Raw genomic sequence first — 24,551 nt, 5'->3', positions numbered from 1 at the left:
GTACCTTGTAACGCTGCAGGATTCGACTGATCTGAGCAGCGTCTGTGGCCTTGTGGACTTGTTCTTGCTCCTGCTCCACTTGGACCTCCAACTTCTTGAGCCAATCCTCCAAATCAGTCAGCAGCTTCATCGGTGGCCACATCAGAAGCAGCTTCTGATTAGCAACACAAATGATGACTTAAGTGATTTTGACTTTTTTTGCAAAATTTCCACTTTTACCTTTTGTAACTGCTCTTGTGCATTAGTCAGGTTGACTGTGATCTTGCACCAGGTTTCCTCCATCTTTGTGAGGCACCTCCTCAAGCCAGGACATTCCGTTTCCCTCAGACGGAGCAGTCGTGCAGCTTCCCTGGAGGCCGCTTCCTTGTGAGCCGCCGACATGACCTCCATCTCTACTGAGAAATCCTGCAGGATGAGTTTGAACCTTTTATTATAAAACGCTCATTATTTATTATTTTGATTAAAATGGACAAAATGCAAATTAATTCATGGATTTAATAGCAATAAGAATCTTACCAATAACCCAATCAGAGCCCTGCAAACACTCTCCTGGCTCCCATGAGAGCTTTCAGTAAGATCTGACCACATCTTCAGGTGTTTGTTGGCATCAAGGAGCCATTTATTAACAGAAGAAAAGTCCGTCTGGAATCTGTGGGGAGGACATAAGACAGTTCAGTTCGTGAAGCAGAACATGACTCTTCCCTCTTAAGTAGGAGGAGTGGTCCAATAATGATAAGAGAACTTTCTTTTAACTTTCTTTATGTTCCAGATCAATCCGCTGGATACAGTGTGGTGTGAGTTACAATCCCGAAATGAATCAAACACCAAAGTGGAGGTAAGGCGATCATCTTAAAAACAATATAACAGGATATCCTGGAATTGTAAGCTAGCCCACCTGACCCAGCTGTCCAAGATGTTACTCCAGCGGCGGACCTCCTGTTCCATGCGGGTGTAGAAGCTTCGCCATCGCAGCTCCAGAGCACCCCCTGTCTGTCTGATTGAGCGTCCAAATGAAGGATCTGTCCGCAGCTCGCATTTCTGATCCAAGAGTTGTCCCAAGGTACCTCTGTTAGTTTCCAATTGGACCAAAGTTTGCTGCATGGAAAGCGAGAATCAACATGGTTCTTGGCTAGTATTTTTTATGCTAGAATTCAAACTGTTGTTATTTGGTTATAAAACAGCAGGACCACCAGGCAGCAGCGGTAGTAAATTGTAATTACCAAATGATGTGTAGAACAGGAAAATGAAAAGAACTGCAGTGCAGCCATGTAGACAACATCAACAAAAACATTCTTCATTCTTCACCTTAGGATATTTTGGAAGCTCACTTACCTGACAGGTTTGAAGACGACGTTGTATGTGGGACTCTTCGTCATCTTCTGCGTCTGTACTGCTGATGCGGACTTCAAGATTGTCCAGCAGACTTCCCAGTCGAGCACAATTATCCTCCCAGCGGTTCCACGCCTGCAGAAGGTCCAATATTTATGTTGATAAATAGAAAACGGACAACAGGCATTTCTGAATAGCTCAAATTTTATTTTATTTGTGTCCCGGAATTGGCTTATGTGGGGTTTTGGATGGTGGACTAATATTTTTGGAATAACAGACCTGAAGCCTCCACTGAAATGCCACTTCCTGCTGGAGAGACTGCTGGAGCAGATCTTTGCCTCGGACTTCTAGCTGTGCTTGTTCGTCCTCTTGACCCCGCATTGCTTCTGGCTTTCGATGGAATAGATGTTGCAGAAAAGTCAGCTGAGCTCCGAGAACCTGCTGGAACTTCTAGATGAAGTAATGGAAAAGAGTCAATATAACGTCATAAGTCAAACATGACAATATAATGTAATGAAGGAGGCAAGAACCTGGTTTCTTTGGCGACTAATGTGGAGTTGGTTCATATTTTGAACAGGTCTCTTCTGCCCTTCAGCGATGCATTCTTCACCTAGATCCAGTAGGATCCTTATTCCATGAAGAAAGGAGTGAGTCGCTTTCTGGATTATGGCCTTTTCTCCTGAACTTCCGCTCACATGTCTGCCAAGGACACATTCCTGAGGAACAAAGAATATTTATTTATTTATTTATTTATTTTATTATTTCTTTTTTAAATTTATTTATTCATTTATATTACTTACATATTTTTTATATAATATATATATAAAAAAATGTATATATATAACAATTATATATTTATATATATATATATATGATATATATATTTTATATTTATTTATAAGTTACACCTTCATGAGCTATTATGAAGTAATTTTGGTCGTTTTACTGATATTTATTCATAGTTCAAAAGTAGACTATCAAAAAATCCATTATAAGATAATAAATGGCACATCGTGGACAATAATACAAAATTACATTAAATTACCTCCAGAGTGGGATTTTCGTTTTGCCTCGGGAAAACTTCACGATGACCAAGCTGAAGTTCCTCCATAAAACATAAGTGATTTGAGAAGAGCTCCTGAGTGGAAAGCATTTAAAGATCTTACCCTCATTTATTTCAAGCAGTGAGTAAATATAGTAAAGAAATGATCATAATATATTGCATCGCAAAAATCACAAAAATCTTCACAACATCAAAATGTAATACAACTCATAGAGGATTAAAATGGAACTTTCTACAACACAATCTTTTTAAATGTCAATCTAAACTCATTTGACATTTTAATATAACAACCACAAAGTATGGTTGAAAAAATTTCAATTTTAGTCCCACCAAGTTGGTAATTATCAGTTAAAGGTCATGAATACTTTAAAAAAAAAAAAAAAAACACATTAAGATCTGTGAAGCATTACCTGACGTTGGCTTTCAAGAATGAGAGCGTCAAATGAGAGCTCGTTAAAATCGGAGATGACTAACTGGGCAGTCTTCAGACATTCCTGCAGCGACGTTAAACAGCTCAGAACGTCTGCTTCAGGATTGATCTTCGCCTCAACATCATGCAGCAGGCCAGATAGACTCCCCAGCGCCATTGATACACACTACACAGAAATGAACAAAGGAGAACATTCCAGAGGTTCCTACAAAATCATGAAAATAAAATGATCGTATTCACATCATGCTTTAATATTCTTAGCTGGGTTTCTTCATCCTCAACACTTCCGGGAGTCGACAGAAGGTCTGTCAAAGCATCCATGCACTGAAGAACTTGCTGTGTAGCCAAATATAATTTCTCTGGATCATCTGTGGAGATCATCTAAGAGATATCACATGATCATCATGATTAAACAATTGGTATCTTTGCATTTTTTAAAAATCTGACATACTATTTTACTCAGCATGGCGACAGACTCATTTGCATGCTGGAGAACATCTGAAGCTGAATCCGGTTTTCCCTTTGGAACCTATCAGAAATATAGATATCAAAAAATAATTGGGGTTCCTTTAAAATGATTTTTTTAATGTTTTTCGTGCTCACCTTTGCAACTTCGGTTTTCAGATTCTGATGCTCCTCCTGAAGTTTTTGGAGGGTTTCCAGTTTCTGAAAAATGTCATATTGAAGCAAGCTCCATCGTTGCTGCTCCGTGTCATCTTTGCTGGACCGTGCCAATCTTACATGGAGATGATGGATTCATTAAAAGATGTTTTGTATTTTAAAATGCAATGTGTTTATAAAATGTAATGGTGATTGTACATGATAGACATTGAAGGAAATTTCTTGGAATCAAGCTCAGACGACTCGGTACTTTTCTCCCTTTCAGAAACTGGCTCAGAAATTTCGGCAAACACGGTGGTGAAGACCTTGAGAGAAAAAAATAAATAAAGTGAAGTAATATGTTTCTATCTCTAACAAAAATTGTCTTCGCAATCAAAAGATTATTTACCTTAGCATCAGACAGTGACTCCTTCACGATGATGTCATCACTCGGCACCTCAGAAGCGTACAATGTGTCATCTGGGTCCTAACACACAATCATTTTATTTATTTGCACACGTGCATGTGTGTGTGTGTGTGTGTGTACTGCGAAGTGGCCCATTCAAAGCAGCTGTATGTGACAGTGCAATAGAAAAATCTCACACAACCTGATCTCAACATGTACCGTATTTTCCCGACTATAAGGCGCACCATGTCAGATTTTTAATCCAAATCAAATTTTTCTCCATTTTAGCTTTTTTATTTCAACTTCAGACGCAACAAATTACTTTATAATCACAAAATAATGATCATAGTCTTTTTGATTCATGATTCATAGTCTTCAGCAGGCCCCTTATGATTGATTTCAATGCTTCGGGCCAGTTTAAATTTAGGAATTTAGTCCATATATAAGGCACACTGTCGGCTTTTGAGCAAATTTGAGGTTTTCAGGTGCGCCTTATAGTCTGGAAAATACGGTACTGTAGTTGAATTCATCAAATTTGTTATTTTGGAATGAAAACATCTATTGGAAGTTTACCTCCGGAATACTAGATGTTAGCGTGTCAGATGATGACGAGTGACAGCTCTCATCATCCAGATCGTCTTCTGAACTCGACTCCTCAAAAGCCTCCTGCTGTAAGCGATAAGAGCAAAGTGAATTGAATTTGTGTTGTATTCAACGCTTTAATCAGTTTTACCTTGATTAAGTATCTTTGTTGAGCTCCATCCAAGTTTGATACATCTACACAGGGTTTGACGCCAAGACCCTCACTTGAAGTTTTCTTCAAAATTTTAGTCTGGGGGGAAAAAAATTGACCAACACTTTAAGATCGAAAATACTTTCGGACAACCTTAGGTCCAAATATTTCCAGCAGTAAATCGTATTTTTAAATATAGCATTCATGATTTACCTCCAGAAGAACAGCTTGTTGTTGGGTAAGATTTTCCAAGTCCCCCAGCACCTGCAGGAGAACTTTTATTCCAGAGAACACCACAAGACTCTCCTTCGTTTCCTGCGGGAGACGTAAATCTTCTTTGTAGTTGTCCATGTCCTCTAATGTCTTCTGCATTGAGTGGACATTGTCCAGGATGACCTTCACGATCCGAATAGAAAATTAAAAAGTGGAATGTAAGACAAAAACTATATCTATATATAAAAATAAAAACGTCACCTGTTGATTTCGAAGATGCTCTTTCACCGTGATGCTGGAATTGTCCATGGAGGATAAAATGGTTCTGATTTTTGGGATGTTCGCCTCTAAGGTATTAAGCTCCTCTTCCAAGGCCTCCACTACCTGGAAAAGGTTGTTAAGATTTAATTGTATGGACATTGGAAACCAAGTATGGTATCTTAACCACCAAAGCTTATGATGGATACCTCAACAGCCTGTTTGAGCTGCACCATCAGCTCCTGGATGCTCTTTTGCATCTTTTGAACCTGGAGGTCCGTGTTGTCCATCCTCTCCTCCTGTCCACTGAGATCACACACAACGCAAATCTCAGCTAACACATGCCGGAAATCTTTCAGTGTGCTCCTGATTCTTGCCGAGTCATCCAGGACCAGCTGGAGATAGAAAAGAAAGAAAATATGTTTTTGAAAGGGAAATAAAAGTTAGTTTCTGTTTTTATAAATGGCATTAACCTGTAGTGACTTTGCGTGAGTCTGAAGATCTTTGGATGTCAGGAAAGAGCAGGGAGTACTCAGCCACGCTTGGGCCTCGTGGAACCAACAGGTGGCGCCGCAGAGGAGATCTTCAAATTCTTGAAGGGAGGCGGGGATCTACAACACAAATGAATGCAAATTCCCACACTCGGAAATTGGGTTGAGAGTCTTTCCAGAAGAGAACCTTGTTCAGAAAAGCTGTACGATGTTCTGCCATCTGCACGGCATCTTGGTAAAGCCGCAGTGGTCGTGTCAGTTGGTCCATGAATATTTGAGCTTGGTCCGATTGTTCCTCCACAAGATCCTGCACCTCACACTCGAGGAGCATCAAGCGACTGTGATACGAGTCCAACTTGTCCCACACGTGCTGGAGAACAGAGGAACAATTTGATCTTGCATTGGAGTTGGGCCAATACCAGAAATGTTCTCACTGGCTCACCTTAAGAACCTGTTGTGCTTCAGTGAGAGTCCAGCTTTTTTGCTCCAGGCATAATTTGACTTGATCCAAGCCAGAAATCAACTCCGTGACTTGACAAGCCACTTTTTGAACGGACACATTCTGCTCCATTAACTGCGATGAAGCCAAATTTTATTTATGGATACATAAATATTGGAAGAAATGATGACATGATTGAGGATGTTCTTCAATAAGATCCATTACCTTCTTTTCAGACTCTTGCATTTGCTCAGCTGGACTCTCAGTAGATCGCTCCAGCACGCTGTCCTGGATACCCTTTAGCACAACCTTCTGATTGGACAGATCCTTTGTGAGCTCCTTTCAGAGTGAAGATAAAAGAGAAAATGGAGGCCAAGAGAAAAAAAAAAAAGAGGTTTAAATTGAATTCCTGCAAGCACTTTTTGTCGAATAATGGAACAAAATGAGTCTTGTGTTAAGGACTTGGATGACGTGATGAGATTGAGAACAGATAGTGTAAAAAAATAAATAAAAATGATGTGTGAAATATTTTGTCTTCTCATGTGGCAAAATAACCAAATTAATTTTATTAGAAACAGCCAGAAGCCTCGGCCTGGAATCTAGACAACTTACATTAACTGTGATATCTTCGATTCTTTGATCGGCTTGTGCCATCAGCAGACCGACACGGCGCCGCAGTGACACCCAACGCCGCCAGAGGGCGCCAAGCTCCCCATCCTTTCCAATACCGCATCCCTGCATGGGGCATCTTTCTCTTAATTCTTCAATCTGCCTAGCGAGGTCGAAGACACCCTCCATTAAGTCCTTTTGTGGGGAGAATAAAGAATCTTTGAGTGTCTTTAAAGGGGCAATTCATATAATTTATTTCGCATTACCTTGGATTGGCTGTGTTGCGCAACACACTTATCATAGGAGGTCATTTCTTTTGCTGCACAAGTTGAAAGCTTTGTTTCAAATTCAATAAGACGCTCTTGAACATCTTCGTGACAAACCCTATGGCTCAGTTGGCGAAGCTCACATCTAAAACACAGTTGTTGTTGTAAAAAAATGATACATCCAAAGAAGAAAACAAAAGCCAGTACCTCTGCAAGGACTCCAATCTGAGATGAGCCTGAGCTTCCAAGATGGCTCTTCCCACTAACAACTGGCTCAGAATACCAATGTGCAGATCTTGAGTTTTTGAACGGGAAAGGCAGACTTGGCGGGGTACCAATTCAACAAGATGCTGGATGTGGGCAAGGAATCCTTCTTCGAGAGCTTCCATGGTTTCTTGGGTTTGAGTTTGTTCCTCCGTGCAGTCGAGGAAGCCACCAGGAGCTGATAAAAATGTGAGTTGGGCATTGTGGAGGAAGTTAATAGCTCCTTGAGCAGCCCATTGGTAATCTTTCAAGGATTCTCGAGTTTTGGAGAAACACTCCTGTTGAATAGAAATTCGAGATGAATCGGTTCAAGTGCACAATCCACTCCAAAAAAAAAAACGATTGTCTACACACCATCTGTGAATGACATTCCTTCATGATAGAATCTCGAAGTAACTGCAAATCAGTGTGACTCTTCCAGTCGATGTTCTCCTTCCAAGCCAAAGCGTGCAAGACTCGCATTCCGGACTCGGTGTTTCTCCACATCGCCCATCGTCTTTGCAATTCGACATCTATGGATCTTTCATCTGGCCTGACTGGTAGCATCCCCTGCAACTCTTGTGCTGTTCTTTGAAAGAACTCCATCAAGGAAGGAAGCTCAGACGAGAAGCTCCATCCCAGAAGAAGCCTTCCCTCTAAATGTTTCATCTCATGCGTAGTGGTATGCTCCCAAGAAACGAACATCTCCACAATGCTGTGAATGCTCTGCTTCTCGACTTCCAACTCTGTTGGGTCGAGCTCTTGAGAAATCATCTCTAACTGGTCCGCCGCTTCTTGACACTGCGTCTTCATCAGTGGTAGGTCAATCAAGAGTGCCTGGCAAAGTTTGAATCTCTCGGCCAAACTTCTTGTTCTATCACTAGCCTGCTGGATTTGCTTTTCAGAAACATCCCTTGAATCTTCCATTTGCTTCTTCAGTTGCAGATATTTATCTTGCTCCAAAGCATGAAAACTAAGAACTTTGCACCTATCTTGCAGTTCCCCGATGGTGCACAGCAGAGAACTTCGCTCCATCTCCTGGCAGTGTTGAATCTCTTGAACTTGACACTGATGTTCCATTAGCATGTGCTTCACAAGTGAAATTGCTAAAATGGTTTCTTGCGTCATGGGGAAATGATGTCGGTCCAAACCAGAAGATATGTCCTTCAGGCTCTCCTCGATGGTAGACAACTCTTCACCAGAAGATGTTCGCTCATGAATCAGCTCCTCCAAATGCCAACCGGTTGCACTCGCCTGTGCTAGCAGGCCATCAAATTCCGTCCGGATGGCCGAGAGTCTGTTGACAAGATAACGACTCTCTCCGGGGCTCAGATCTTCTCCCACTTCCTTACACTTCTTCTCTAAAGAATCTACCAGACTTAGATGACTCTCGATATCATCAGCAACTTCTTGGTGATGTTTTAGGTTGCTCTCAAGTGAGCTGACGTCAACTCTTGAAACATTCTCAACGTAAGCACGGGAGTCTCTGTTAGCTTTTGTTTCTACTAGCCACCTATCGATGCTATCAAGGTGGTCTAACAGTTCCTCTATCTCCTCTAGATTCTTCTGCATGGTGTCTAGAACGTTCTCCAAGGTTTTAGCGAGAGATTCATAGAGATCTTCGATTAGGTTTAATGCTTGGGTGTAGTCCACATTGTCCATGTTTGCCTTTTCTTCTCTTATTTCTTCTAGTTGTATCTTCGACCTGATCCTGATATCGGTCTGATATTTCCTCATTTTGTCAATCTGAATACGAGCTTCTTCTGGAAAAAGGGAAATTCTTTTGCCGATGATGATGGAGTATTCCATCTGTTTTGCCCATGTGATCCATTCTTGGAATTGCTTATTAGCATCAGTGCTAAAGAGAGGAGCTTTGTTTTGGGTTGTTGCCAGTAAGGTCTGCAATTCTTCAAGGTCATGTTTAATGCTGTTCTTCTCCTTCTGGCCAATACAGGAAAGAGCATCTGAGAAGGACTGGAGACGCACATGGAGCTGGTTACATATTTTTAGGTCTTCGCTGAAACATAAAAGCTCTAAAGTGCTTTTGGGTTTGGATTCCCGGACAACCTCAATCTTGTTTTTAAGCTGTTGAGCTTCTTTCATAAGGACTGATGATTGACAGGAAGAGTTAGCTGACTGATACAATGCTCTCCTGATACTTCCACTCAAAAGCCTCCACTCATCTTGAACGTCTCCAAGCTGAGCAAGAAGAGCACCGGAGCTTTCCGCATCGCTCAAGTGAACGGCCAACTGGCTACTTAATGCGCGGAGCTCTTGCCACATTTCTTCGCTTTCTTTTAAAGTTTGCAGCAAGACGCGGAGTTTTTCGGCTTGGAGAGCGCTCCTTCCCAAGGTGCTTCTAAAAATAAAACAAACAAATTAAATCCATAAATGAATGAATAAAATAAATAAATAAATAAATAAATAAATAAATAAATAAATAAATAAATGCCATAAATGCAATAAATGCAATAAAATGAATAAATCACATGCTATAAAATCCCATTGGTGGGAATAAATAAATGAATACAATAAATAAATAGATGAATAAATAAATGCATGCAATAAATAAATAAATGCAATAAAATTAATAAATCACATGCTATAAAATCCCATTGGTGAGAATAAATAAATGAATACAATAAATAAATAGATAAATAGATAAATAAATAAATGCATGCAATAAATAAATAAATAAATAAATAAATAAATAAATAAATAAATAAATAAATGCAACAAAATTAATAAATCACATGCTATAAAATCCCATTGGTGGGAATAAATAAATTAATCCAAATAAATAAATAAATGCAATAAATAAATCAATAAATGCAATAAATACAATAAAATTAATAAATCACATGCTATAAAATCCCATTGGTGGGAATAAATAAATGAATCCAATAAGTAAATAAATAAATAAATAAAATTAATAAATCACATGCGATAAAATCCCATTGGTGGGAACAACCGAGATGCATAGATGACATTGCGTCCGCGGAGTTACTCACAACTTAATTTTCTTCTTCTCTGCATCGACGTCTTCCAGGAAAGCTTTAACTTTCTCCAGCTGTTTGTGATACTGTTTGACTTCATCCAGTTGAGCGCTTTTAACTTGCACTGTGGCGGAAGCATCCAGCAGTGCTGTACTCCATTGGGCTTCCAGTCTTTTCAAGACATTTGGATCGCAACATTGAGAAGAACTTTTCATCGTAGCGACTTGATCCAGCACACAACGATTATAATCCTGCAGTAGAACATTACAATTGCTGGCATCCAAGATGAATATGGTGACAAATTCGTGAAATGACATACCTCTGCCTTCTCCAATTGTTTGGACATAGCAGCGACATCCAGTTGTGCTGGAAGATATCGAAATGCCAGCACATTTTGAACTGCTCGAACCAGTCTTATTTCTGCTTCACTTGGTGACGACTGAAGGTACCAGTTCAAATCCATGTGTGTTGTCCTCTATAACAAAAAAATTAAATGCAACTAGCTCCACAAATAGTTTCTATACCTGTTTTGTAGTTTTTAAACAGTTGAGCAATTGAATATAATTTAATGATGACAGTGTAACCCTGGAACAAATTATTTGTATTCACATTATCCCTTATGGCAAAATCGTTTTGGATTATGAGCAAATTACAGGTTGACCAATGTCACAGGATTGAAGCAAAAACATTCCCCACTTTTTTTACTCTTGGGAAGTACCAGGAAAACCAGTGCATCGCCCGATAACGATGGGAACAAACAACCATCAAAACGTCTTATCTGCTCACTGTTCCATGACGCTAATTAAGCTCTTCCACTTTGAGTTATGTACTTTTACACCGCGATCATCCGAGTAACCACAAGAATCTCAGATTAAAATAAAAATCTTACCGAGGTTATATAAAAGTTATTTGAGATAATGTTGTATATAAAAAATAGAGTTAATACTCACGTCGATAATGTTGTTTCTTTCTACCATGGCCTGGACCTCAGATAAAAGCTCCTGCATTGAGGAGCTATGTTCACATGCGGGTTTTTCCAACCTCATCTCTTCTCTGATCTAAATCCACAAAAAAGCAATGTTATACAAAATACTGAAAACAAGATGAGAAAGAAAAAATGATAAAACTTACTTCTGCCATCTCTTTGGCCTCCAAAGACAGTAGCTCACTTTCCTCTTCAACTCCAGAAGAACCACTGAATCTTTTGGGGATCAAATATTTATTCCGCTGTGTTTGCTCGTTAGAGTGGTCGTTATCTTTCATCTCTCCTTGTTTAGAATGCGGATATGTGTAAAGATTCAAATATGCAGCGAGGCCACTTGAATCAGAGGACCGGCCGTTTCTCAAGACTGAGATTGATGATTCGCCACTTGATTTAGACTTCGACATTGTAGTGTTTATACTTGATGAGGATTATGGATCCCAGCTAGACGCAGGAGACACTTCAGCTGACACTTCTCAGGCTCATCACAGATTTTGTCCTTTTGGACTTAAGTGCAAGCTTGTTCAGATTGTGCAATGCATTTGGGTTTTTTACCCCATCAGTCATGTTGTCAAGACACTTCTGTTTCTCTCGTTGCCATATGGACTTGAGTCTGCAGATAGAGCACATGGTAGACACATAAATCTCCTCATACTTCAAAACTGATCTATTTCCAAAGATTGCGATAAAGACCTGGACTGGCTATTAGCTGATCTGAGGACACATTTAAAAACAAGCATTCACATCTATGAACTGTACATCACAATTCTAAGAAAATACAATCTTTAAATCTACAATTACATAGTTCAGATGAATGTTACAAGGATTAAGAAGTAGCAACTATCTCTTGTATGCCCAAATTGTACTGTATAAACTGGACGTTAGCATCAAGCGCCATCTTGTGGTTTTGCGGTGAACTTACTTCCAGGTGAAACCCAGACTTGGTTTCAGATGTGCTAATTTGTTTGCTACTTCTCGTTGTAAAGTCAAAATACAAAGAGGAGTTACTGAATAATATGCAATAAGACGATTGTGAAGTTATTAAATATAAATATAAGCAGTTTAGTGAGCATCACTTCCAGAGTTGCATGGATGTAATGCACAAAATCCTCCATTTTAGATTTGTTAAAGAATAAACACACCTTTTTGAATTGTAAATCAGTCCAAGTCTGTTTCAACTAACTCACCCGTGACTAGCTTGGACTGACTACAGAGCCGGCTTCCACTTCTGCTTTGTTCTCTGATGGAGCCTTGAATTTCCTGGTTCAAATCATCTCCTCCAGAAATCTTTCAAGTTGTGCCTTAAATATATCGGTGCAAATGAATTATTAGACAAAAGAAATTCACTTTGTGCGGTTGCTGAACACACCTGCGTTGCAGATCTACGTAGGTTATCCAAAATATTCAAAAACAACAAATGGACACTCCTTAGTGAGCAAGTGGAAACAAATAAGGGATAGAGTGTGAACACACCCATATATGATTAAATAACACACTCGTCTTACTCACCTGAGACGCTTTCTCTACTAAATGTGTTGCTTTGCAAATTGTGTTTGCACATTACATTATTTATCCGATATTTTTTTTTAAATACCTCTGTTGGTGTGTTTCCGCTTTGAGCACGGCAGCATGCAAAAATTGCTCCAAACACTTTTCTGCAGCCTGCAACAACACACATGCAAGCGTGAGCATGTTGAAATCCACACTTCATTGTGCACAGACACACAAATACAGTTTTTGTAGCCCGGCTCAAACATAATCTGAAAAACAAGTCAAACTTGCCATACTACTTTCTTCTCTTTTTTAATTTAATCCTTTTCAACTCAACATTATCATTTGTGAGAATGTGACCTGGTAATGATTGCTTGAATGGTGTTTAAATTTTGTTTCAAAACCATTTAAAGAAATGGTTGCCTCAATACTTTATTCATTAATCGTCTATAATATTAGTTTTAAATTTTAGAGTAAATTGAAATTCATACATTTTGTGCCTCGAATTTGTTAACCCTAACACGGTGTGCCATGGCTCAATAAAGGTTATTCAAAATAGCTGTCAAGTGTTCAAGTTAATGAATTGGCCGTTAGGTGGCGCGCTGCATACAAACCCAAGCTGTAAACTCCGTAATTTAGCGTAGAAGAAGCTTTACCACCACGACTTTGACGTCGGGCCACTTGTGCTATCTTGACCTTCCTTTTGCTCTGTGACAAACACAAAGGTACTAAACGCATATTGTAATTCGAATAATCGTTCATTTCTTTGGTGCTTCATAGTTACTATGACGTGAAAGTCTCGTTAGATAATGCGTGCAAAGGCCATTAATGCGCTTAGTTAGCTCGTCTTGTTAGCCTAAAGCTAGTTTAGCTTCTCATCTGGTTCAGAGAGCATCTAAAACATTGAGATTGTTTTGCAACAAAGTAATGCATGTTAAATCTCAGATTCTCCATGACGTCTTTCTAAAGTAGATCTTTAGATAAAATTCTAAGCAAATTCAATAAAACATTTGAAATGTTCCTCTTTGGTTATTAAATTTGCTTAATTTTTTGTTATTGCTTACTCCTGCAGATGGCTGGACGCATGTTTGCAAATTGGTGGGCCAAAATGGGCCCTTACTACACCAAGGCCTATCAAGAACTGTGGGTGGGTGTTGGCATCATGACATACCTCTACTACAAAATCTCCTATGGAGGTGAGTCCAGGTTTTGCTGATGGTGAAATAAGCATCTCACACTGAGCCTGGAAAACTTTTTAGCTGACTGTGCAAGTTTCTTTCATTTGTTGACTGGAGTACATACAAATGCAATTTTACAAACAATATATTAGGACTTTATATAATGTTTTCTCAAAAACCCCAGAGCTGTAATAAATCTGATCATTTGTCATCAATGTGTCTGTGATAGAGCATGTTGTGTCTTACTGGCATGAGTAACAATTTTGTTTCCTTTTATTTTAGGCAAGAAAGCAGTGAAGGACAGTAAGTACAGTAGCTTCTAATTTGTCATTTGTTGAAAAAAATATATTGTTTTTGTGGCAAGTGACGTGTGGGTGCAATATACACGTTAAAAATTATTGTTTTGTTAGTTTATTAAATTATTAACTTTAAAACAGAAGTTTATTCCCCCCAGTGTTAAGTAGTGTGCAGTAACGTTGATTGTCCTCTAGATGTCACTGTCACAAAAATTAAAATTATTTTGATGCAAGTCAATTTTCTTTTAACTACTAAAGCAAGTTGTCTTATTTTTGTCTTTTTGCAGAGCCTGCTCATTAAGTTTTGAACACCTCAGGCCACCCCACCCCCCTTCCCCTGCTGTAAAGTTGCCCCCTTCACATTGGACATCTTGTTAATATGAAACTAATAAAATTGTCAGTGAACCAACAAACGTTTCGTTTTCATGAATGATATTTTCCACTCTACTGGTAAGTCATGGAAACACTAGAAATGATCTATCATACTGGAATGCCAATTACTGACCATGGTTAGGACCAAAATAGCTCTCAAACTTGTTTGGCAAAATAACTTGGGCTTCAAACTGCTCCATAAAAAAACACTAATTGAGGTGAACAAAAAGTTCCACAAATATAATGTTAATCCGAATACTGTGCTTGGATTAGTGAGGCTGCATAGAACACATTGTAATGAACATTTTTTAGTGGACTTCCCCTTTAAGTAATTGAGTTGTGCCTGCTAATGCATTTATCAATGTTTTTGTTGTTTGCTAATATCTGTACTCATACTTAAATAAAGTGAGCGTACTATTGACACCTGTGTGAATAATATTTTTCCCAAGCCAAAGAGATTACAATGAATTCGAATCATGCGCTTTACTACTTAAACCACTGCTTGTTGAGTATGCATGTGAGGGGGGAGGTGGGGAAAGATCTCTGGCGCCCTCCCTCATCTCTCGCTCCGCAGCTCCTTTTCTCCCTCATTCAAACATGGCGAAACTCTTTTCGACGGCTCCACCACCTTCACATCCATCCTCCTCACCTTCATCCAAGCAACCGCCGCCTCCATCTTCACCCTCCTCCTCATCTCCGGCACAGTGATGACCCGGGAGGATGGAGAAGTTGTCGGCGAGCTTGTCGGAGATCTCCTGGAGCCCGCTCGCGCTGCCTTTGGACGCGGTGGTCAGCAAGTTCCGTTTGCCCACTTTGGTCCGATTGGCACACGGTAAGAGATTCTCACGGCCATGCAGGGGCTGCAAGATCTTGGAAACATCACTTTTAAGTTTGTAGCGACTTTTTGACAACTGCGTCGGCCAATCAATCCTGACTCCTGCAAGAAATTCAGGTGACAGAAAGCAACACAATATGTTGCAATTAGAAATATGACTCTGTAACTAAACAACTAAATTGTCTATGTATGATGTTGACTTTGGAAAAACTATGCAGGTTAAGTGTAAAGTTAAAATGCAAGAGCTTTTTTTTTTAAATTATGGCATGTTAGCGTAGATCTTTCTTGTCTCCGGTAAAGACCTACAAAATAAAACGAACTTCAGATTATTTTATTCTAATGTGTTGCAATTAGAAATATGACTCTGCAACTAAACGACTAAATTGTGTACATATGATGTTGACTTGGGAAAAACTATGCAGGTTAAGTGTAAAGTTAAAATGTAAGAGTGTTTTTTTTTTTTAATTATGGCATGTTAGCGTAAATCTTTCTTGTCTCCGGTAAAGACCTACAAAATAAAACAAACTTCAGATTATTTTTTTTAAAATAGTTTCATATATGGCGGTATTTTGCATGGTTTTCCCCATTTTAATTTATTATAATATACAAAACAACTATTGAACTTCATACAGTTAAAAAAAAAATACACAAAAATCCATTTCCGTCTCGGATCATTCACTTTTACTACTTTGACGTGACAAAGTCTTTGCTTCTTCGAGTTAATATTAAAACGCCATTTTAAGGAGACGTATGAAATTCGTTTGTATGTTTTGCTTGTTTCCAAAGTCAATGTGTAGCCTGCAGATCAGGCGACTTGACTTTGGGAACGAGCGGCTTGGGTGTTCTGCCCAACTTGTTCTGGTCCAGAGCTGTCCGGAAAAAGCCACAAAGTATCTGTTGTGCTGCTAAAGTGCCGCTCAATTCTTTTCATATGCAAATGATGCATCGTGTCAGTGGATGCGCTGAATACTAAAGACCACGATGGGAAAATTTCCAGCTTAGCGTTGTTTAGAAAAGCGCGCAACTCATGCGTGTCACGCTCCATCGAAATGTACGATTTACGCACCTTGTTGTTGCGCTCCTGCAATGTTGGTTGCGCAACCGGAACTTCTTATTTCTGCAGCCAGACAGCACAAAGATGATCATGCAGGTCTATATTTCATAAAATGCAAAGGACATGAGGACATGGAAGGCAACAGACTTTTTTTTTTTTTAGCTTAATGATTAGGCTAAAAATCATTAGGCCCTAATCCATCTATTATTTTCTATGTTCCTCAGGTGAATGTGTTGACGGTTTGTCAGAGGAGGATGTGGTTCTTCTCCATTCCTGTCGTCAGTGGACCACAGTGACTGCTCATAGCCTAGAAGAAGGTCATTACGTCATCGGGCCCAAGATTGACATCCCTCTACAGTACCAAGGTGAGAAGATGCTGACTTTTGGTTCCAGTGGTTTTGAGATATTTTCGAATTCTTTTGTCCAATTCGAGAATACAATGGAAAGGTTGAAGGATGCAGTCACTTTTCTCCACACTGGTAGTTCCCCCTCACTCCAGTTCATTGACTGCAATGCTGGATGTGTCTACTCAGTATGACCTCACCGAAGCTCATCCCCAATCCCATTCTTCCGATTGTTGGACCAGTTGTATTATTCAACGTGTAACTGGAGCTCCTCTTCACTGCTTCCTCTACTGATGGAGCACTGATGTCACCTTACACCACTCCCGCCTCCCTGACTCCTTTTTGGAAGAATGAGAGAACATTTTTGGGGGTCAAGTGAAGGATGTGTAGCATTTGATTTGAAACAAATTGAAAGAACCTTGTTTTTCTTTTGCAAACTTCTGCTCGTACGAGTTGTTGACTTTGGAACACTGAAACACTTTAGATGAATGAACTTCCAAATATGGCAGGTAACTGATTCACAAGCCACCCTGATGAGCTAATGTCTGTGTGATGACTTCATCCAGGAAGTCCAAATATGCTTAGGAAGAGTGCAATATAGGTTTCCCCCCGAGGGTTAGACAACAGGATGCTCCTCTCTCTCTCTCTCCTTTACTCTCTCTCTCTCTTCCCTCCTTCTCAAGTGATGACTGAGGTGTAGAGGACAGAAAAGCTGAATGGCTCCCATGTCATGAATGGGTCTCTGAAAGTAAGTGGCGCCTCAGCCATTCCTGGTCCTTAATGCTTTTTTTGCGGTTGAGAAGATGGATTAGCGGGACTTCATCTTTTGTAATCCTTTTCCAAACAAAGCCGACATTGTGAATACACGTGTTTTGACGTTACTGTATTTTTTTCAATTTGGAAGCACTAGGGGGTGAATGAAGGAGGGACTAAGATGTTTTGATGCTGAATAAGATGTTCAAGTATTCTGCTCTGCCTCTTAGACCAAAAAAAAAAAAATTACATCTCTTGCAGGATTCAAATTGATGGAAAAAGTAGCGTCGATCAAACCAAAACAAACCACGTTCCTCGTTTGCTTCCCATCTCTGACTCGCAAAGATTTCAAGATGAAGAAGGCGATGAGGAAGTGAAAGAAAGCCAGAGGGTTGTGCATGTGTGTGTGTGTCTCCATGGTGATGTGTCTCTGCTCTGCGTGAGAATGGGGGTACTTTACCGGTTGCCATGACAACCCTGTAGACTGTTGATTGGCTCGAACGCTGGTGCCAGGTCAGAGGTCGCCGAGGTGTCTTTGTGCTCCCAAAACTGTGTGTGCAGCAGATGTGTTTTTGTAAGAAGAAGAATGTTGGCATTCAAAAGGGACAAGAACATTTCTTACCTTCGTGTCTCTTTATCTCGCTCTCTGCTCATGTCCTTCTGCAGGAAAGTTCAAATTGTTGGATGAAGACAGAGACATCAGGGATCCCATCCAGTATTTCTCAAGTGTGGAAGAAGTTGCTGGAGTGTTCCCCGACCGAGTCTTTGTCATGGAAACAATCACTTTCAGCGTCAAGGTTCATGCCTCGTTGCTTCTCTTTCGGAATGTGCAGACTTGACTACAGTTTCGACATTATGTGCACTCACTGACCAAAACATTTGATACGCAGGCACGATTACAACGCTGTAAAAGGTTACTGAGTAAAGTTGGAACAATTACAATGGAAAAAAAACACCCTCACTCAGATACATAAAATCGAAAGTGTTCGTTGATCTATAACAGGCTTTTGGAAAAAGATATATGGTTGCTGATTTTTTTTGGGGGGGCTTCCATGGTTATGAAAACACAACCTCCTTTTTTTCCCCAGTGTCAAGAGAGTTATGAATATTACAAAATATGGATTAGTATATCATTCTGATTTTGTTTTTTTTTAACTACCATTATTTATATTTGTCACGCAGGTAGTTTCAGGGGAGTTCAGCGAGGACAGTGAGCCCTACAGCTTCACTCTGCAGGCTGGAGATGAGCTATCACTCATGGGGAAGGCCGAGCTTCTATGTGCCACGCCAACGAAGGAAAAGACGGGACTGAGTGCGCTGTTGAGACGACTGGGAAAGACTCCCCGAAGTAAGGAAGGATCATATACCGTATTTTCCGCACTATAAGGCGCACTGGATTATAAGGCGCACCTTCAATGAATGGCCCATTTTAAAATTTTGTCCATATATAAGATATATACATTTGGCCCGCGGGCCGGACTTTGGTCACGTCTGCTGTAGTGGCTCAATATTGGTCCATATATAAGGCGCACCTGATTATAAGGCGCACTGTCGGCTTTTGAGAAAATTAAGTGCGCCTTATAGTGCGGAAAATACGGTACTTTGCTTCCAAAGGGTGTAATTTTTCAAAATCAAATAATCATAGTCAAATAGTACAATTAAGACTATTAATTTCAAGCTGCTTCCTGATTGGTTCAGTTTCACGTCATGTAGCCGTTTTTGGTGCACGGCGGTGAAATTGCATCTTTTTGATTGTGGACAGGTAAAACTCCCTGCCTGGTTTGTATGAACCATCGCACCAATCAGAGCGTCAGCTTGCCTTTTGCCTGCCGTGGACGCTTTTGCACACGCTCTCCTTTAGAGCAAGGGATGCTGGGCGGAGAGCATACGGTGCGCAGCATCATCGAGAGGGTCCGCCTCCCCGTCAACGTGTCGGTACCGTCACGTCCGCCGCGAAACCCCTACGATCGCCACGCGGTACGAGAAGGTCACCGCTTCAAGCTGCTCAACATCGTTAGCAAGACGGTGGTGCTCTGTATGGTACTTCGCCGACAGGAAGTGTCGCCCTCCCACTTCCTGCTGCTACGCTGCATGCCCCGCTTCAACGTGGCCGAGGCCTCGGTGCAGAGGGCGGCCCTGGAGAGCCTACTTTTACGATACGCCTTCGACCCCGACGCCTACTCTCGAGCTGTGAGGGAAACCCGGCCCGAGTTGGAGTGTATGACGGAGGAGTGTGTGAGCCCGCGACGCTCGTGTGTGTCGGCGCAGGACTCGTTGGCGCCCGCCCTGCAACAGCTGTCAATGTGCGGCTACGGGGGCGGGGTCTCGGACAGGCTATCGCAGCGCTGCGGGGACTCACTCGGGGTCCAGATTGGGGAGGGACCTGGTGAGGAAAGAGAATATGTGACCCCTGAGTGGACGGAGGCTGAAATGAGGCCTACTGAGGAGATACCTTATGAGGAGCTTTGGACCAATCAGAATACAGACGGCCTAGGAAAGGAACCAAATCTCATTTCCTTCCATTCATCTGCCTCACTGGAAGGCACCTTGGGCACCGTGGTGACAACTGTGGCAGCTCCACCGCCCGTACCTCCAAAATCTGATGCTGTGAGTTCCCCTTCCACACGTTTTGCATCCGCTTCATAAGAGTGAGGATGCTGCTCGTGAATTATTAGCACTTTTAAATTTAATTTACACAGACAAACACTTGCCATATACTCAAAGCACATAAATGTCCACAATGTTTTAAATACTGATAAATAAATAATAAATACTGACTTTTTATTAGAGGTGATTTTGATTCCACCTTTTTTATTATTCAGTTGGTTTTAATTCGTATTTAGAACAAGTTTGTTAATTTTGTTTCATTTTAGTATTAGTTTTTAATAGGGTGTTTGTTGAATCAAAAATTAAAATAGGTCATAAAGTATTGTGAATCAAACTTCAATTCTAAAACGATTGTTTGACCTTCCTTCTGTAAGGATGTACAATACCAAAATAAATAAAATTAAAATAGACCCTGACAGCTCATGTATGATATTGATTGACAAAGACGAAAAGTTGGAAGGACATTTTTGCTTAATAATAAGTTTTTTAATTAAAGATATATTTTCAATTAGTTCTTGTTTCCCTAATCTTAATGCACACCAACTACTTATAAGTAGGATCTATTTTACTACAATGCAGCAAGCCCCTTGTTTACCATTATAAGACTTTTTTTTTTTCTTCTCGATTGCACACTTTCTATCATGATAGCTGACAACAAAATTGAAAAGATGTGTGGGAGCTCAAGTTGCTGTGTGAATTATAGCTTGGCTCACACTGTTCCTCATTCCTTAAAATTGACTGTGCCAAACTGTGTACGTTGCAGCCATGTGCGTGCAAAGAGCATAGTTAAGAATTTTGTCTGAAGTGTAAAGGTCACCAAAGTCTGACAGTCACCAACTACACACACACTGAAGTCCAGCTGTGCTTCTAATTTTTTTGACTCTAGGTGAGAGAGGAGTGTCGCTACTTGATTGCTCCTCCAGTCCCTCCTCGCGGTTCTAAACTGGGATCCATCTCCAGCCCGGCCCCCAGCCCTCCTGTCCCCCCACGTTTCGCCAAGACCTCCACCTCCCCCAGACCTAATATTTCCTTCTACTCCTCAGGACTGCAGGACAGGTAGTCACCCTTCACTTAAGCACGTATATTGTTTTGATTCATACCAACTGGTGCTTATGTAAGTTCTTTCTGTTGGGTTCCAGCTGCTCGCACTCTCCAGATCCTTCCCTCTACTGTTACCCATGTTCCTGGGCTGACTGTCCCGCCCCCAATCCCGAGCCGGTCTCCATCATCCCCGCTGACACTACGACCGACCCTCAGAAGGCACAAGCCGCCTGGGCCGAGCCGTGGGTGGACTGCTTCACCGCCGGGCCTCGACTGAGAGCTCCGCCCCCGCAAAGTCGTTTTGCACCTTTCGGTGCTTTGAACCCTTTCAACCGCCAGTCACCTTGCCCGTCACCTGAGCTGGGAGACAGTCCGGAATCCTCTAGAGGGGCGGAAGGAGGCGGGACGAGCACGGGGGTGAACGAAGGCTCGGCCGGACCCGCCGACTCGACTTGGCGTCCTCCCGCTGATTTGTCTGCGCTTTCATTGGAGGAAGTATCGGCCTGTCTGCGCTTCATCGGTTTGTCGGAGGCCGCCGTGTCCGTATTCCAGAGGGAGCGAATCGACGGCAGCCTCTTGGTTCAGCTGACCGAGGACATCCTGTCACATGACTTTCACCTGAGCCGACTCCATGTCACTAAGATCACCCAGTTTATACAAGGGTGGAGACCCAAGATCTAACTCGCAAACACAACTTCCATGAATCCTAAATGTGCCTTCCACGGTGACTAGGTGAGAGTTGAACTTTAACCTCTCCCACCAACTCAGCATCAGATTCATCGTCACATGCAGACTTGTTTCCAATCCAAATTCCAGACTGAAAATGATTTACTGCAGCGATCATTTTTAGAAATCTTTCTTTCCCTCTTTGGATAACACACACTGTTGTTCTGTTTGTAGTGTGCAAATTTTGACTGCCTCAAAAAATATAGTTTCTAAAATGTACCTCAGATCACTTTGAAATGCTTAATTTAGCCATGCATAAATAAATTAAATCATGCTTGATGATACTGTATGTTCACAATTTGATTTCATCAGCAAATGCAATGATGTATTGAATGCTTTTGTCTCACTCAAATGTGTTATTTTAAGATTAAAGATAATGATGTGGTTATTGGGCTGCTAGATTTTGTGTTACAGATTTAACCCGTAGATTTACGTCAGATTTACGTCTTCTTTTTTCTAAATTGTAATTAAAATCGCAGTTCAGTTCCATTGGGAGTAGAAATAGTGTACAAATACGTACAAGTCAAAAAGTCTTTTAATTCATTTACTAGCTGCAATCATCGTGGGGTCAAAGGTACAAACTGTTAAATTCATTCTCATGAGCTGCTACAAAATCATGATTATTAATATTAAAGCTTTTATGCTCTTCTATTTTATTTTTAGTCAATACGGAGCAAGAGTGACACAAAATGGACATATCAAAAAGTTGAATAGTTAAATATCACAATAAATATTCAAGTAATACACCACAACATGAATGTATGGTAGTATAATAAATATTCTTTTAACATTAAAATAAAATGTTTATTGGAATTCTCGTACTGGATTCTCATTGGAAACCAAATGTTGTTGCCAGGGTTACCTCGACTCACCAGTGTCACATTTATGCTAACTTTGACCTTAAAAAAGTATTTCAGAAGTCTCACTGTGACTTTGCAAAAATATTCCCAAAGAGCAAAAAAAAAAAAAAGACCAACAATTTTCACAACTTATTGATGCTGACCTGATTTTATGACGATGAATGGTGAGTTCAATTATGGAACTTTTCTTTTTTGAAAGTGGCACCGTCTTATTGGCGATACCTTTGGCCACGCTTACCGCTACTTCCTCCAAGTAGTCAATTGTTCTCTCCTCTGCTGGCTTCACGCCAGGACCTGATATGTTTGGACATACTCCATAATTATTATAATATTAACACATTTTTGGAATTGGAGTCATAAACTCAACTCATAAATATACTTCATGGAAAGTTGCTGTGTGTAATCAGCAAGCCCAATAAAATGTAGACGTTAAAAAAAAAAAATGTCATGCAGAGCACTTACCCAGAGGATCCACAAGCTGGTGCACTAGGCCCATCTTCTTAGCTTTATCAGCGCGGATATTCCTGCCTGTCAGCATCATGTCAAAAGCTCCAGGGAGGCCCACCTACACACACACACAAATATTTCACAATATTGTCAGCTAATATGACCCTTGAGAGGCTTGACCTTAACATTCAGTCACCACTAACCCAACAATGAGGCAGATCTTATGAGCGTTTAGTTTGTATACCATTTGAGGTAGTCTCTGGGTGCCACCAGCTCCAGGCAGTAGTCCGAGCATGACCTCTGGTGTCCCCAATATTGTTTTCCGACTTTTGGTAGCGATTCGATACTGGCAGGATATGGCAAACTACAGAGAAGTTAGAAAAATCTGGATTTCGAGGGTTCACCTTAAACAGAAACATACCTCAAGGCCTCCACCTAAACATGAGCCATTGATAGCAGCAACAATGGGGATGGGAGATTTTTCAATCTTCTCAAACATCTTCTGACCTTCTTGGGAGAGATGGGTAACCTCCTCACTGGTTTTACAGGCCTGGATCATACTGAGACAAAAAGGAGACATATAGTAAATTGTCAAATATTAACTTTACATTACAGATATATGGAGACATATTTTGTATAATTATGTCCAATGAGCATGTAAGCGTCACAAATCAACTGAGAGGGAGCAAAAGCAAAAATATTGGAAAAAAAATTGATAGCTACCTGCCAGCGATGAGGACACAGAGATTAATCGTCTTGCATAACCTATGAAAGAAGAGACAGAACATGATTTTGGTTCTACATTTCCCCCATTTTGTGTCATTGTTAAACACTGTTCATTATATTTTTGCACCAATGCATTTATTTTACAGTACAATTGCAATGTTTGTATTTTAAAAGTGTTTTATTAGGATAAAAAATATTTAGTTTACACAAGTATTACAACATCATCCACGTAGAATAATTTAATTATATACTGAACAGGGGAATTTTTTTGTTCACAAATAACCACTTTAAATGTTGAATCTTTATGTAATATTTCAAATAATTTTCATTTTCATTAGTGGGGAAAAAAATCGTCAAATCAAAGCATATACAGAATAAATTATACACATACTTTTGTAAAAGGCATTTTATTAGCCACTACAACAGCGCCACTATGCGGAAGGTCTAATTATTGTTGCTCTGATCGAGGTGAAGGTTCACCCTGGCTCTCATAGAATTAAGAAACAGCATCATCGGAAATTCAGGGATGATCTGCATTTGAACTAGGAGATGTGTTTGTGTCACTTACCTGACAAAATGATGCATTTTATGGAAGGAAACCTGGAAAAACAGCTGGCAAAAAGAGTAGCAGCCATGTCTAACTGAAAGTGGAAACTGTAAATAAGACTTTTAAACTGAAGGGGGCGCAACACATTTTGCACAGTCGAGTGACGTAGAGACTGTGAGTTGTAAGATAAATCGCCATGCTATAAATACTCTGTCA

At 40.4% G+C, this 24,551-nt stretch overlaps 4 protein-coding genes across 12 annotated transcripts in view; 2 read left to right on the top strand and 2 right to left on the bottom strand.

Annotated features, from left to right (window-relative positions):
* Nucleotides 1-12,790, bottom strand: part of syne2a (spectrin repeat containing, nuclear envelope 2a) — a 29,661-nt gene extending 16,871 nt beyond the window's left edge. Inside the window, exons 1-33 of one of the 7 annotated variants that reach the window (XM_049758050.2) lie at nucleotides 12,653-12,790; nucleotides 12,201-12,359; nucleotides 11,208-11,671; nucleotides 11,027-11,134; nucleotides 10,396-10,551; nucleotides 10,092-10,327; nucleotides 7,456-9,439; nucleotides 7,045-7,379; nucleotides 6,838-6,982; nucleotides 6,575-6,766; nucleotides 6,188-6,301; nucleotides 5,966-6,097; nucleotides 5,711-5,893; nucleotides 5,506-5,643; nucleotides 5,242-5,427; nucleotides 5,036-5,158; nucleotides 4,775-4,957; nucleotides 4,562-4,660; nucleotides 4,402-4,497; nucleotides 3,832-3,909; nucleotides 3,642-3,748; nucleotides 3,426-3,558; nucleotides 3,274-3,351; nucleotides 3,063-3,203; nucleotides 2,803-2,988; nucleotides 2,375-2,467; nucleotides 1,860-2,045; nucleotides 1,609-1,779; nucleotides 1,333-1,464; nucleotides 896-1,095; nucleotides 517-649; nucleotides 220-405; nucleotides 5-154 (exon numbers count right to left, since the gene is read on the bottom strand). In XM_049758050.2, the coding sequence (XP_049614007.1) occupies nucleotides 5-154; nucleotides 220-405; nucleotides 517-649; nucleotides 896-1,095; nucleotides 1,333-1,464; nucleotides 1,609-1,779; nucleotides 1,860-2,045; nucleotides 2,375-2,467; nucleotides 2,803-2,988; nucleotides 3,063-3,203; nucleotides 3,274-3,351; nucleotides 3,426-3,558; nucleotides 3,642-3,748; nucleotides 3,832-3,909; nucleotides 4,402-4,497; nucleotides 4,562-4,660; nucleotides 4,775-4,957; nucleotides 5,036-5,158; nucleotides 5,242-5,427; nucleotides 5,506-5,643; nucleotides 5,711-5,893; nucleotides 5,966-6,097; nucleotides 6,188-6,301; nucleotides 6,575-6,766; nucleotides 6,838-6,982; nucleotides 7,045-7,379; nucleotides 7,456-9,439; nucleotides 10,092-10,327; nucleotides 10,396-10,551; nucleotides 11,027-11,134; nucleotides 11,208-11,465 (6,642 nt within the window). In that variant the 5' untranslated portion in view covers nucleotides 11,466-11,671; nucleotides 12,201-12,359; nucleotides 12,653-12,790. Of the gene's footprint in view, nucleotides 1-4; nucleotides 155-219; nucleotides 406-516; nucleotides 650-895; nucleotides 1,096-1,332; nucleotides 1,465-1,608; nucleotides 1,780-1,859; nucleotides 2,046-2,374; nucleotides 2,468-2,802; nucleotides 2,989-3,062; nucleotides 3,204-3,273; nucleotides 3,352-3,425; nucleotides 3,559-3,641; nucleotides 3,749-3,831; nucleotides 3,910-4,401; nucleotides 4,498-4,561; nucleotides 4,661-4,774; nucleotides 4,958-5,035; nucleotides 5,159-5,241; nucleotides 5,428-5,505; nucleotides 5,644-5,710; nucleotides 5,894-5,965; nucleotides 6,098-6,187; nucleotides 6,302-6,574; nucleotides 6,767-6,837; nucleotides 6,983-7,044; nucleotides 7,380-7,455; nucleotides 9,440-10,091; nucleotides 10,328-10,395; nucleotides 10,552-11,026; nucleotides 11,135-11,207; nucleotides 11,672-12,200; nucleotides 12,360-12,427; nucleotides 12,528-12,567 lie in introns of those variants that run through there. The other 6 variants (XM_049758047.2, XM_049758051.2, XM_049758052.2 and 3 more) reach the window with 6 other exon arrangements.
* A 322-nt stretch (nucleotides 12,791-13,112) lies between these two features.
* atp5mj (ATP synthase membrane subunit j) lies at nucleotides 13,113-14,436 on the top strand. 2 transcript variants are annotated; one of them, XM_049758066.1, is made up of 4 exons: nucleotides 13,113-13,274; nucleotides 13,622-13,745; nucleotides 14,010-14,030; nucleotides 14,311-14,436. In XM_049758066.1, the coding sequence occupies exons 2-4, from the start codon at nucleotides 13,622-13,624 to the stop codon at nucleotides 14,322-14,324; spliced, it is 159 nt and encodes a 52-aa protein (XP_049614023.1). In that variant the 5' UTR covers nucleotides 13,113-13,274; the 3' UTR covers nucleotides 14,325-14,436. The 2 variants fall into 2 exon arrangements, with proteins under 2 accessions (XP_049614023.1, XP_049614024.1); XM_049758067.1 differs by lacking the exon at nucleotides 13,113-13,274 and adding an exon at nucleotides 13,342-13,473.
* Nucleotides 14,437-14,520: 84 nt separating this feature from the next.
* hadhaa (hydroxyacyl-CoA dehydrogenase trifunctional multienzyme complex subunit alpha a) lies at nucleotides 14,521-24,480 on the bottom strand. Of its 2 annotated transcripts, XM_049758062.2 has the most exons (9): nucleotides 24,357-24,480; nucleotides 23,786-23,827; nucleotides 23,484-23,622; nucleotides 23,307-23,426; nucleotides 23,078-23,180; nucleotides 18,004-18,144; nucleotides 17,842-17,930; nucleotides 16,297-16,382; nucleotides 14,521-15,332 (listed from the first exon to the last, which is right to left on the bottom strand). In XM_049758062.2, exons 1-6 carry the CDS (start codon nucleotides 24,371-24,373, stop codon nucleotides 18,104-18,106), a joined length of 462 nt encoding a protein of 153 aa, XP_049614019.1. In that variant the 5' UTR covers nucleotides 24,374-24,480; the 3' UTR covers nucleotides 14,521-15,332; nucleotides 16,297-16,382; nucleotides 17,842-17,930; nucleotides 18,004-18,103. The 2 variants fall into 2 exon arrangements, with proteins under 2 accessions (XP_049614019.1, XP_068505241.1); XM_068649140.1 differs by lacking the exons at nucleotides 14,521-15,332; nucleotides 16,297-16,382; nucleotides 17,842-17,930; nucleotides 18,004-18,144 and adding an exon at nucleotides 22,273-22,909.
* gareml (GRB2 associated, regulator of MAPK1-like) lies at nucleotides 15,081-22,143 on the top strand. The gene is made up of 7 exons (XM_049758060.1): nucleotides 15,081-15,227; nucleotides 16,509-16,649; nucleotides 18,048-18,178; nucleotides 18,564-18,729; nucleotides 19,144-19,988; nucleotides 20,875-21,044; nucleotides 21,128-22,143. Exons 1-7 carry the CDS (start codon nucleotides 15,116-15,118, stop codon nucleotides 21,708-21,710), a joined length of 2,148 nt encoding a protein of 715 aa, XP_049614017.1. The 5' UTR covers nucleotides 15,081-15,115; the 3' UTR covers nucleotides 21,711-22,143.
* Nucleotides 24,481-24,551: the final 71 nt, after the last annotated feature.

This window comes from Syngnathus scovelli, chromosome 20 (genome assembly GCF_024217435.2).
Source record: "Syngnathus scovelli strain Florida chromosome 20, RoL_Ssco_1.2, whole genome shotgun sequence".
Lineage (NCBI taxonomy): Eukaryota > Metazoa > Chordata > Actinopteri > Syngnathiformes > Syngnathidae > Syngnathus > Syngnathus scovelli.
Note: the sequence above shows the minus strand (reverse complement) of the source record. Positions and strands in the feature narration are given on the sequence as shown.

Excerpts from the sequence above, each read along its gene's own strand:
- gareml (XM_049758060.1), top strand. The coding sequence starts at position 15,116 with ATGGAGAAGTTGTCGGCGAGCTTGTCGGAGATCTCCTGGAGCCCGCTC. Across the intron at positions 18,730-19,143 it reads ACTGGGAAAGACTCCCCGAA|GTAAAACTCCCTGCCTGGTT; the intron begins GTAAGGAAGGAT and ends GATTGTGGACAG. Across the intron at positions 19,989-20,874 it reads TACCTCCAAAATCTGATGCT|GTGAGAGAGGAGTGTCGCTA; the intron begins GTGAGTTCCCCT and ends TTTTGACTCTAG.
- atp5mj (XM_049758066.1), top strand. The coding sequence starts at position 13,622 with ATGGCTGGACGCATGTTTGCAAATTGGTGGGCCAAAATGGGCCCTTAC. Across the intron at positions 13,746-14,009 it reads CTACAAAATCTCCTATGGAG|GCAAGAAAGCAGTGAAGGAC; the intron begins GTGAGTCCAGGT and ends CTTTTATTTTAG.
- hadhaa (XM_068649140.1), bottom strand. Across the intron at positions 23,623-23,785 it reads TGTGTCCTCATCGCTGGCAG|TATGATCCAGGCCTGTAAAA; the intron begins GTAGCTATCAAT and ends TTTTTGTCTCAG. Across the intron at positions 22,910-23,077 it reads CCAGCTTGTGGATCCTCTGG|GTCCTGGCGTGAAGCCAGCA; the intron begins GTAAGTGCTCTG and ends CAAACATATCAG.